At 49.7% G+C, this 12,346-nt stretch overlaps 1 protein-coding gene across 1 annotated transcript; it reads right to left on the reverse strand.

Moving 5' to 3' along the window:
* Positions 1-8,596: 8,596 nt before the first annotated feature.
* LOC149271910 (forkhead box protein H1-like) lies at positions 8,597-12,140 on the reverse strand. Its single transcript, XM_089507009.1, has 3 exons — positions 11,862-12,140; positions 10,203-10,307; positions 8,597-9,634 (listed from the first exon to the last, which is right to left on the reverse strand). The coding sequence occupies exons 1-3, from the start codon at positions 12,138-12,140 to the stop codon at positions 8,597-8,599; spliced, it is 1,422 nt and encodes a 473-aa protein (XP_089363135.1).
* Between the last annotated feature and the right edge of the window lie 206 nt (positions 12,141-12,346).

Consider the following 12,346-nt stretch of genomic DNA (forward strand, 5'->3'; position numbering starts at 1 on the left):
GGGGCCGTGGGACCCGTGTCGGTGTCAAGCGTGTTCTGGCTGGGGCCAGGCCGATGGCATGTGATGCTGTGGCCCCTGGGAAGCCTCGGCATGCGCCTCGTTCCAGGGTTTTTATTCTCGAAGAGTCCAAATGTTTTTAGTGCCTTTTTAATGCAATCATGGGCTGTGCCGATAGAGCACTCCGCAGCTGGACGGTGGTGGGCCCCGGGGCCCCTCGGTGCTCTCTGTCTCGTTTATGTGTGTTTGTGCTTCTGAATAAACTGATATTAGCAGAATGCTGCGCAGTTGGCTCTGCCCTTTTCAAGGCCCTGGGGCACTAATAGGCATATATGCAGGGGGTAGCTACCAGACGGAGGGCAACTTCAATCCTTTTCAGCTTAGAAAGCTCAATTAACCCATTTATAACCCTTATAGGGCATGGGGTGGGATAAACAGTGATGAGAAAAAGTGAACTCTTTGGAATTCCATTCATTTATACATAAATTTGATTAGAAATATCACTCACCTAAGTTACAGTAAGGAAGAAACAATCTGAAGTAATAACACAAATTATTTATTGTTCGTGTTCTTATTGAAAACGTTCATGCATTCTCGGTGTGAGGGGGAAAAACATGAACTCTTAACCTAATCACTTCAGCAAAAGCTAATAGGAGTCAGGAATTCTCAAACCTGGAGTCCGATCAATGAAACGCAATTGGGGTTAAGTTTTAGAGCAGTTTCTGTCCCAAACCTTTTGAGTTTGCTCTTCTGGAGAAGCATCTGCTGCTGTGAACCATGTCCAGCACCAAAAAGAAACCTCAGAAGGTTTATGATCGGGAATTGTTGACTTCCATAAATCTGGAAAGGGTTACCAAGTGATCTCTCACTGATGACCGTGCCCGCAGTTAGATGAATGGTTGATAAATGGAGCTGATTTAGCACTGTGGGTCCTCTCCCTGGAAGTGGGCGCCCAGCCAAGGTGACTCCGAGAGTGGAACAGCGGAAAGTTTGGAGAGATCGTTGGAACCGGTTAACGGTTCATGAGTCTCCCATAAGCGGAACATTGGACAGGCAGGAGTCCACGGCAGAACACCACGGAGGAAGCCGCTGCTCATCACCTGAAGTTTGGAGAAGAGCGTCTCAGCCCTCCATGACGTGTTTGTGAAGAACACGCAGCACGGTGTATGGCGTAATAAGGGCCTCTCATACCTACAAGAAAACATGGAGTGGTGGAGGGAGCAGCATGGTTTGCGACTGTTTGCTGCCTTTGGGTCTCGACAGCTTCGCGTAATTGAGGACACAATACATTCCCAAGTTTAATGTCAGGGCGCAGTCTGCCCCTGGGCTGCTCTGCTAGAAGGGGAGGTGGCCAAAGTAAGGGGGCGGGACTTGCCACGCATAGGCGTGGCACTAGACCCCTGTAGGCTTGAAAGCGACAGGAAGTGGCCAGAACCTGGGCAGGAAGTAAACAAGGCCCAGCGCAGCTCCCCCACCTAGGAGTTATACTCACTATAAGCATTTACCTCAGAAACACGCAGAACATCAAGGAGGCCACGGAAAATGGACGCGGCTGCACCAAGATGGAGTTGGGGCTGAGGTAAGGTGGAGGGGGTTATATATTAAGGAAAGGGGCAACTGCAGGGGAAGAGATCGCTCTCAAAGCTGATGGAGAGCCGAGGACTCTGGCATAATAGAGCCCATTTGAAACGGTGCACAGGACTCGCTGGCATCTTAATCCAGTTTGGGACCCAAACTAAAGCACCTTCTTTATGTGACTAAAGGGTGAGCCTAATGCCCAAACATCCCACGGATTCCAATAATTCACACCCGCCAACATTTCAGGGATTAATGGGGACACCTGTGCTGAGGGATGTGGAGAGATGCGGGGAGGGCCGGTCCCACCTTACCGAATAACCCACCTTGCAAAGCCATGTGGGAGATGCAATGGAGGTTTGTGCTGCCCAGAATAATGTGATAGATTAGTACTTGAGAGCAGGGTCATTAATCATATCCCACACTGATGTCATTTTAAAAGCCTACAATTTACTAGTCACTAATAATTAAATAAAATATTATTATTACTGGAAAAGGTGCGATTGTTGTGTACAGTATCACCCGGATTGTGTTAATTGGGAGGTACAGAAAGTAGATTTGTGACATTTAGTTTTATTTGGGACATTCTTGTCTCCATATTTCAGAGTGTATGAAACGTGTCACGGTGTATGATGTCACAAGGGCAGAAACTGTATTGTGAGGTCACACCCACTCACAGCTCCCGGTGAAAACAGCATCCAGAGTTCAATAGAATTGAAGAGACAAAAAACCAAAAGTGTGTTTTGTTTCCTTCATTTATTGTGATTGTCATTGGAAACGAGAGATCGGGAGTCACTTGGCCGGGGCTCAGTCCATCCTTCAATTCATCCAGTCTGGGGTTACAAAGGTAAAGCCAGACAGTTCCTTTCTATCGGATGAAGAGGAAAAGCCAGACAGTTCCTTTCTATCGGATGAAGAGGAAAAGTTCTCTGGGATCCGCAGAACCGATGGATACATGCAGCGTTTATTCCGGTGGAGATCTAATCTTACTGTCGGCCGGTACGGGGGGGTCGCACGTCGGCTCTCGATGTCGTCCCACTTGATCTTTCGAAAGAACGGATGCCGTCTGATATCTCCTTTCAGTCCGAGGCGACGCTCAGGATCTTTCTCCAAGAGTTGCTTCAAGATGTCACGTGCTTTCCTGCTCAGGTTCTTGCTAAGCCGGGGGCTGCCATGCACGATATCTCTGAAGCGAGCCTCCCTGCATTTGCCGGCAAAGAAAGGGTAATCTTCGGTCAGCATGCGGTTAAGCAACACCCCGAAGGACCACCAGTCCACGGCAACGCCATATGCTTTCTTGAGATGTACTTCTGGGGCCATGTACATAAATGTGCCACAAGGTTCTGTGACCTCTGCAGTCCCGAAAACATTTTCTGCAACAATTCCAAAATCGCAGATCTTTGCATGGCCTTCTGCATCAAACAAGACGTTGTCCGCCTTCAGGTCGCGATGTATTATTCCCCGAGAGTGGAGGAACTGGACGCCGCACACGATTTCCGCTGAATAAAAGGCAGCTGCGGACTGAGTGAAGGAGCGGTAAATCTTCAGATAGAACTCAAAGCTCCCTCCAGCCATATACTCCATGACAAGGACTGCGCAGGTCTGTGTTTGGAAGGCTGCGTATCCATGGCACAGGAATGGGCTGTTCCGAGCCACCTCCAGGGTCCTCCTCTCCTTCATAATGCTCTCGGGTCTCATGGCGTTCTTGCTGATGACCTTAAGCGCTACCGGGGAGTCCCTGGCAGGGACAGAAGCCAACACGACCTTTCCAAAGGCTCCTTTTCCCAGCACGGAATGGAAGGTGAAGTCAAAGATTGACATGGGGAGAAGACTCCTAAATCTTTTGGCAGGGACGATACTCTCCTGCTGACTCCTCTGTCTTTTGATGGGGACCATTCCCTTCATCAGCATGCATTGCTTCAGGTGTTGATGTCCTTTTTGTTCCCCCTGCTGCCCCAGATCCTGGCTGCCATCATCTTTGTTATTAGCAGTTACTCTTCTCCTCTCCTTCATAATGCTCTCGGGTCTCATGGCGTTCTTGCTGATGACCTTAACCGCTACCGGGGAGTCCCTGGCAGGGACGGAAGCCAACACGGCCTTTCCAAAGGCTCCTTGTCCCAGCACGGAATGGAAGGTGAAGCCGGATTCTGACACAGGGAGAAGGATGCGAAATCTTTTAGCAGGAACGGTACTCTCCTCCTGACTCCTGCGTCTTTTGATGGGAACCTTTCCCTTCATCAGCTTGCGTTGCTTCCGGTGTTCAGGTCTTTTTTGTTCCCCCTGCTGCCCCAGATCCTGGCTGCCATCATCTCTGTCATTAGCAGTTACTCTTCTCCTCTTCCTTCCTCTACATCTTTCTTCCTCTGAACTGCTACTCTCTCTCTTTCTTTTGAGTATGACTCTACTGGCCAAGTGCTCCGTGCTGTCATCTCTCCTCCTCGGCCGCCTTACAGCGTGTCTGAAAGCTTTTCTTACTCGTTTGCAGAATGTTCTCAGTTTTTTGGGGCAGCATCTCTTTAAACTCCACCGAAGTCCAGAAAGGAGGCAGCAATCCTCCACAGCGCTTACTTCGCTTTTCTCCTCCATAATGGTTTGAAATAGTTGGTAGCAACACTTTAAGTTCGCTATGGAATAGCACCTTAAGTGTCGAGCGCCCAACTGCACTAAAGGGAAAGAGGAGCGGCTTGCAGCTTTATAGGCTCACACCGATGATGTCACAGAGATCTATGATGTCACAGAGACCTATGATGTCACAGAGACCTATGATGTCACAGAGACTGATGATGTCACGGAACACTGAGGCTGCTGTGCTGCTGGTTTGCCAACAGTGACCATGAATAACCGAGAATTGCGTTTCACGCACAGATTTCAGTTTATTATTAGTTTTCATTTATTATTTGATGTATTTACACATTCATGTTTCACCTTGATAAGGGCGTTTGTTCACCCGAAAACGGTCGGTATTTCCAGAAATAAAAAAAGAACAGCTTTGACTGTTATCCTGGCTGATGTTGCTACTTTCTCCTCATTTATGATTGAGGGTGATACATTTGTATCCGGTGAGTACCCACTCACTCCTCTGTGTCCCCCGTCTCTCTCACTGAGTGCCTTCTTGTATATTCATTGTTGCTGCCTACAGAGTGGAGTCCGCTTTATAAGCAGCTCCGGTGATCCTTTGCTATTTATTATTTTATGTATTTCACCAGAAGCACAAACACCGCGTAGGTTGGGTAACCGCTGATATCCGCTGTTTATTAAAACTGTTATTAATTATTAATTCAGACAAATTAATCACAAAAGAAGAAAACTGACAATATGGAGAAAATCTTCAGAAAAAACAATCCTAAATCTCATAAAAAAACTGATGATGAAATCTCAAACTGTCATTCCTAAAATCACTTGAAAAAAATAAAGAGAAATCCTGTTTAGATGCTAAATAACTAAATTATGTAAAATCTGGCTAAATATCCTGTTTTCTTTGATTTATGATGATATTTAAAAATGGAAATGCATTCTGTCACACAGCGCGTGATTGTAAATGGAGATATGCATTATGCTGTATCAGGGCCGCTCTGATTACCCGGCGGCCAAGGCAGCCGTCTGGGGCTCTCAATCAGGCGGCAGCGGGCGAGGGCAGAGCGGGCCGGTTGGGGGGTCACAGAATGAAGGGAGCGCGAGGTATGGGGTTGCGCGTAGATGGGCATCACGCTGAATATCTCGTTTCCAACAATGTCGGGTTTTAGCAGAATTTCCGTTGGATGAAATGGAGCGTCTCTGAACACGGACTATTTATCTATAGCTATATCTGGAATGGGGTAATCTGATTGACTGGGGTAGTCTGACTGAATGGGGTAATCTGATTGATTGGGGTAATCTGATTGACTGGGGTAATCTGACTGAATGGGGTAATCTGAATGGGGTAATCTGACTGAATGGGGTAATCTGAATTATTTGCCTTTTTGGGGCAAAACAAATTCTCCCCCTAATGGGTTTATCTGCTCAGGCTAACCGTTAGGGCCACAGCATGATAAAGAGAACTGATGCAGCTGCGCAGGTCCGAGAGAACATGAAGTCTCCGGCCGTCAGCGATAACGTTTATTGCATCAACGTAGAGAAAGATGTAGAGTCGCAGAATGTTTTGGGGCCTCAGAGGTCTCTTGTTCAGTTGCAGTTAAATGCAGATGAATGGAAGGTGTTGACTTGAGATATGCTATTCTATTTAATGTATTCGCGCGCCCGCCGGGAAGCAGCGTTATTTTGGCGTGTTACGGCGTGCGGCTCTTACAGAGTAGATCCTGTGGTCTGTGGACATGAACTCTGACGTATATCTTGAGGATGAGCGCCACTCCTCCAAGGGTACTCAGTTAATCCGAGGGTTCACTGCCAGCGCTGGGACTGTTTAATAAACACATTATCATTGTTTTTATACAGCACCCCTATATACCGCGGCACCCCTATATACTGAGGCATCCCTATATACTGTGGCACCGCTATATACTGTGGCACCGCTATATACTGTGGCACCACTATATATACTGCGGCACCAATATATATACTGCAGCACCACTATATACTGCGGCACCGCTATATACTGCGGCACCAATATATATACTGCAGCACCGCTATATACTGCGGCATCACTATGTATACTGCAGCACCGCTATATACTGCGGCGCTGGGACTGTTTAATAAACACATTATTGCTGTTTTTATACAGCACCCCTATGTACCGCGGGACCGCTTTATACTGCGGCACCACTATATACTGCGGCGCTGGGACTGTTTAGTGGGTGTGAAATGTTATTAGTTAAGCGGGGTTGTCAGACCGTGGGATCTCCTTTCATGCCCTCTCTTATGGCTTCACCTGTGGCTTTTGGAATAAAGCAGGGGCGTCCAACTTGCGGCCCTCCAGCTGCTGCAGGACTACATCTCCCATCCTCCTCAGCCAGCTCCTTAGATGAAAGAGGATTATGGGAGATGTAGTCCTGCAGCAGCTGGAGGGCCGCAGGTTGGACGCCCCTGGAATAAAGTGAAGCTGAGAATCAGCAGCGCCCCCTATCTGCTAGGAAAGAGCAGCGGGTAGTACTGCTTCCTGCTATCGCTCGCCCCAAACACCAGGGGGCAGCCTCTTCCACAGGCGACCAGCCTCTCTGCCTCTCGCCACATCCCGCATATTATATATAGATGAGAAAATAGGCAAAAAACATGAAAATGCCGAGAGACCCCCCCCCCACGGCCTCCTCCAAAATAACGAGAGAGAGCGGAGAGACGGGGGGGAGAAGAGAGAGAGAATGAAGAGAGAGCGCACTTTATTATTATTATTATTTACTGTTTTATATAGCGCCATCAAATTTCATAGCGCTGTACAATGGGTAGACAGGACATAACAAGTAGTATGTAACATAACAACAGGTGAGGAGGGCCCGGCTCAAAGAGCTTACAATCTAGAGGGCTTTAGGGTGTACTGTTAATAAAAGACAATTCAACTCATCTACGGTTGTAGACAGACCTGGTGAAAACGGAGGGGCCAGCGTTGCAGCTCACTCTATATTGAGCGCTCTCTCTCCTCCTATATTGACCCCCCCTTGAGTGGAAGTTTTTTTATTTTTGAGTAAGCCGTAGGGGGCGCTCTCGTGTTTTTTTTCCAGTTTTCTGTATTTTCTTGTATTGGGTGAGATTTCTATATTGTTTGTAGCTTTAGTGGGTCCTGATTTGGGCCCCTGAGTGGTGATAAGAATCAGGGACCTGGAGCCCAACCTAAGCCACCGACGTGAGGCGGGAAGGTCCTCTGACTTCTGACACCAACGAGGCATTCCCGTCACACAGCCGCCGCTCACTGGGTGTTTTCTCTTTTTTGGACCGCTCTCTGTAAACCCTCGAGACGGTTTGGGTGAAAATCCAAAATACTCCGACCAGCCCGTGTGGCACCAACAACCAGCATGCCGCGTACAAAGTCACTAAAATCCCCTTTCTGCCCCATTCCGATGCTCGGTTTGAACTTCATCTTAGCCACGTCTACATCCCTGAATGCATTCACTCGCTGCCGTGTGATTGGCTGATTGGCTATTTGTGTTTTAACTGGTGTACCTAATAAAGTGGCGTGCGTGTGCGTGCGTGCGTATGTATATATCATCTGTGCTGCAAAACGGGGCAAAAGCCATTTTCTCCAGAATTCAACTTAAACGCAAAGAATCGTCCAGACCCCGTGAATCAAAACACAATTTATTGCAAAAGGAAAAAAGTGCAAGAAGCCATTAAAGTGCATTTCCAGCCGTCGCTGAGTCACCCTGTCATCCCACAAATGGTTAAAAGAAAGAAAATACATGAATAACGCAAAATACCCAGCAAAGTCTCGCCCTGCCACAAGGGGCCACCACAAAAGCCCCAGCGATTACCAGGATCTGCCCCCCCCCCCCCCCGTGTGGCACAAGGTGCAGATTAAAAATAATCCAATATTATAAAAACATTAAAAGCACCGAAAGGAGAATCAAGACGACCCCCCCCCCCCGAAACATTTATCTGGGGTATCAAATCTGCCCTAAGGGCGAGTCAGAAGCCCCTCCACAGTCAGTAATAAACATTTATCTGGGGTATCAAATCTGCCCTGAGGGAGAGTCAGAAACATTTTAAAGAAGAAAATTCATGTCTAGAACCGATTGACGCAACATTTAGCTTCAAACCACGAGCTGCATTTCTTTAGTGCACATGATGAATGGCCGACCCCGGAGAGGGCTGGCAGAGCCAGCCCTGTATAATGTATAGTCCACGTCTCTTTTCTGTGAAGACCTCTGTAGAGGGCAGGCTGTGGATCTTCACTGCGAGAGGGTGAAGCCAATTCCACCCAAAACGAGTCCGCTGCAAGACATTTTCGTGCAAAACGGCGCTAACAGTTTCACCATTTTATCTCAAAATGATAAATTCTCTCAGAACCCAATTTCAACATGATGGTCTAAAAGAAGCCCCCAGGCTGGGGCAGGTTTCTCCTTCCAGGACTCCATTGCACAGAAATACCCTCGCTGAGCTCTCACATAAGGCTTTGCCCAGGATAAGCTGCGTTGTTGGGAAGATGTTGGCTTAATAAGACGGGGTGGACGAGGTCCCCGGGGTGGCTCGTCAAGACATCCAAGACACTTTTGTTGGGGGGCACAGCCCTCAACATGTTATCCAGGTCCAGAGAAGGCCGAGGTGGACATGGATGTTGAGCCGCAGGATTTGGAGCTCGTGACACCAGTCCCCAGTACGAGGGGTTTGCGCAGGGGCGAGAATTATAGTTGTAATAGGCGAAATGGGGAAGTGAGAAAAAGGGGAGCACACTGGGGGGCGCCACCACATTTGGAGCCACACTTTTGGTGTAGGATGTGGGCAGATCCCAGGATATTCTGGGAGCTTTCTCAGGAGGTCCAAAGGAAGAATAGCTTTCAGTATCGGAGTCGGAGGAGATGCTACTGCAGCTTTCTTCATCTCTCGGGCGCTTGGACGGAAGGTGCTTTCTTGGTGGACTTCCAGGCACACTTTGCAGTCTCTCTTTCTCGTCATCGGAGCTCAGGGGAGAAGCCGTGGACATGCTGGAGGTAGAAGAGAAGTAGGCACTGGTGGAGCCACTCAGGCTGCTGGAGCTACCAAGGGAAGAGCTTTTGGAGGAGGTACTCAGAAAAGGTGGAGGGCCCCAGACGTGGCTCCCAGGCACGGTTTGAGACACTCTTTGGTTGTCTAGGATCTTGGAGACATCTTGGAGTTCAACATCCTGTAGGTCATGCAGAAGAGAATCGATCATGAAAGACGTGTTTAGTTTGGATGAACCGCCTGTCTGGTGCAGTTCGTCTCCAAGGCACAAGGAACCGGCGGAAGAACAACCGGTATCTGGTAACTGCTCAGGCGCATTGCCAGCGTTCCCATATCTGCACCCGTGTAGGATGTACGGAGACAAGTCCTGAACAAAGACTTTGGCCTCTGACCGTGTAATTGCCGTGTTTTGTATCTTCATCGCCTCAGCAGGGATCCGGGTCACGTCTACGGTCCAGAAGTTGCCCTTGGCTTTTGGTTTCGCCGGGTCCTTCAGCACCTGTATGGAGCGCACAGCGTGGTTATCGGACATTATATAGAACTAAAATCATGATTCCAGTTTGGAAGTTATTGTGTAAACCCCTTAATTGTCTTAGAATAACATTTCTGTTATGACCAATCAGCCGGCACGGCGGAACCGAGACAGCGAGGGGGGGTCGGCCCGGCACGGCAGAACCGAGGCAGCGAGGGGGGTCGGCCCGGCGCGGCGCAACCGAGGCATCGAGGGGGATCGGCCCGGCACGGCGGAACCGAGACAGTGAGGGGGTGTCGGTCAGCGCCGGCGCGTAGGCAGCGAGGGTATCCGCCGGTCCGCCGGAATCAAGACAGGGAAGGGATCTCACGAGTCAGCAGGTTGGAGTGTAATCATGTATCGGAGTGGGGTAGGGCCGACTGTGTTTTTTTTTTGTTTTCAATTTTTCCCACCCCAGTCTGTTTTTGACCGATCCCCATGTTTCAGACCATGCCAGAACCCAGGGGCCCCTGACCAATCAGCACCTGGGACAGTACGACATTTATTAAGGTCATAAGCTCTCCAAACACATTCCTGCGGGCCGCGCAGCCGGTACCTTCATAAAGCAGTCGTTGGATGACAGGTTGTGTCGGACCGAGTCTTTCCAGCCCGTGTAATCTCCGGTGAAGAACGGGAAAAGTCTTCCAATCTCCTTCAGGATCTGGAGGGGCAAAACATCGGCGGGCTGTCAATCAGAGACCGTGAAATACGGCTTGCAGCAGGAACACGTATGCATAACCCATGTGTGACTGATTACACACGCCAGTGTATACAGTGCTGTACAGGCTTTATCCTGTTGGGATAAATTTATTCCGGGGGCTTGGTTTCTTTATCTCAGATCTGTCGGTGTCACTCAGAAGCCCCTGATAATGCTGCACATTTACACAGCACAGACCCCTGCCCCCTGCCGGGAGCCTGGGGGGTTATTATTTGGATGACCTTTGACCGGCAGGTTTCGTTTACAGTAAAAGAATTAGCCACACAGACTGTACACTAATCAGGGACCAGGGCAATGGGGCATCTACAGACTGTATGCTAATCAGCGACCGGGGCAATGGGGCATCTACAGACTGTACGCTAGTCAGCGACCGGGGCAATGGGGCATCTACAGACTGTACGCTAGTCAGCGACCGGGGCAATGGGGCATCTACAGACTGTACACTAATCAGCGACCGGGGCAATGGGGCATCTACAATCTGTACACTAATCAGCGACCGGGGCAATGGGGCATCTACAGACTGTACGCTAGTCAGCGACCGGGGCAATGGGGCATCTACAGACTGTACACTAATCAGAGACCGGGGTAACGGGGCATCTACAGACTGTACAATAATCAGCCACTGGGGCAATGGGGCATCTACAGACTGTACGCTAATCAGCCACCGGGGCAATGGGGCATCTACAGACTGCACGCTAATCAGCCAGCGGGGCAATGGGGCACTAAAACATTTCTCACCACTCTAACATCCCACCCCCGGGTCATCCTTTTTGGGACCCAATGAACCCCCCATCTCAGCATCTTTTGCCCCCATGGTAAGCAGCTTAGAGTTCTTATTAAAGGAGTCGCGTCCTTCTCACCCCAGATCAGAAACAGGATTAAGGAAAATCCGCAAAACAAAGGGATTAAAGTCAGATTAAACGAAGAGGGCGGACGGGACCCGACACCTCTATCCGAGGATCAAGTGCTAGATTGTAAACTCTTTCGACAAGCATGTCCTGTAATTCTGCTTGCTTTAGAGAATGAAATATAACAGCCCATAATATCCCTCGATACCCCATAATAAACCCCCAATACCGCATAATACCCTCCAATACCCCCTAACAGCCCATTAAAAACCTGATACCCCATAACAGCCCATAATATCCCTCGATACCCCCTAACAGCCCATGATGTCCTACAATGTCCCATAACAGCCCGTTCTGTGCATGCGCGGCGTGGTGATCCAGTGAGGATGGAGGAATGTTTGGGGCTTTATGACGCGGAACAGATTTTTTTCCATCACGGTTGCTTCTGGGGCCACTAGATTCGGGGCCCAAATTTCCTGGTATTGGGGGGGTCATTCTTCCCCTTAAAGCACGACATGGAAATGGTTTGTCCCCCCAGTAGAGACATTTACGCGGCTGAGGGACCTGTCCCGGGGGCCTTACGATATGTGGCGAGTCGAGGGGTGAGTCGGGGCGAGTTGGGGGGTAGTGGGGGCGAGTGGGGCGTTACCTGCGACAGCTTGAGCTTCTTCTCGGGCGAGGTCTGGATGACCAGCGCGATCATCGCCAGGTAGGAGTACGGAGGTTTGGCGTAACGGTTATAATTCTTCTTCTTGGATTTCATGTTCATTGATCCGTCCTCCGGGGCCCCGAGCGGCCCTTTCCCCGGCTCTCTGTCCATGTCTGGGGTCCCCACCATCCTTCTGCCTCCGGAAGGACTCCAGGTCGCGGCTGATGTGACCTGTTCCTGGCCGCAGGGGCTGTGATAGAGACTGATGAGGTCCCTCATCCCGGCCGCTGCCTCCTCAGCCCGGACCTTTGTTATGTTAATCAGTCCTCAGCAAATGGGCCCCAGACCGCCGGCTCCGGGTGGGGGGGGAGGTCTTTGTCAACTTTCTGATGGGTCGGGGAGGTCAAGACAGGAAAGTGTGAAAGTGCGGGGAGGAGAAGAGGGTTAATTCAGAGAGACCACAATATCACAGAACCCCCCCCCCC

The sequence above is a fragment of the Sceloporus occidentalis genome, unplaced genomic scaffold (genome assembly GCF_023333645.1).
Source record: "Sceloporus occidentalis isolate IW3139 unplaced genomic scaffold, rSceOcc1.0.p SCAF_450, whole genome shotgun sequence".
NCBI classification, from domain to species: Eukaryota; Metazoa; Chordata; class Lepidosauria; order Squamata; family Phrynosomatidae; genus Sceloporus; species Sceloporus occidentalis.

What these genes read in the sequence shown, in the direction of transcription:
- LOC149271910 (XM_089507009.1), bottom strand. Translation starts at nt 12,140, where the DNA reads ATGAGGGACCTCATCAGTCTCTATCACAGCCCCTGCGGCCAGGAACAG. An exon ending in AGAAGCTCAAGCTGTCGCAG is followed by an intron (nt 10,308 to 11,861) that starts GTAACGCCCCAC and finishes TTGCCCCTCCAG; the next exon opens with ATCCTGAAGGAGATTGGAAG. An exon ending in CCAACGACTGCTTTATGAAG is followed by an intron (nt 9,635 to 10,202) that starts GTACCGGCTGCG and finishes CGCTCCATACAG; the next exon opens with GTGCTGAAGGACCCGGCGAA.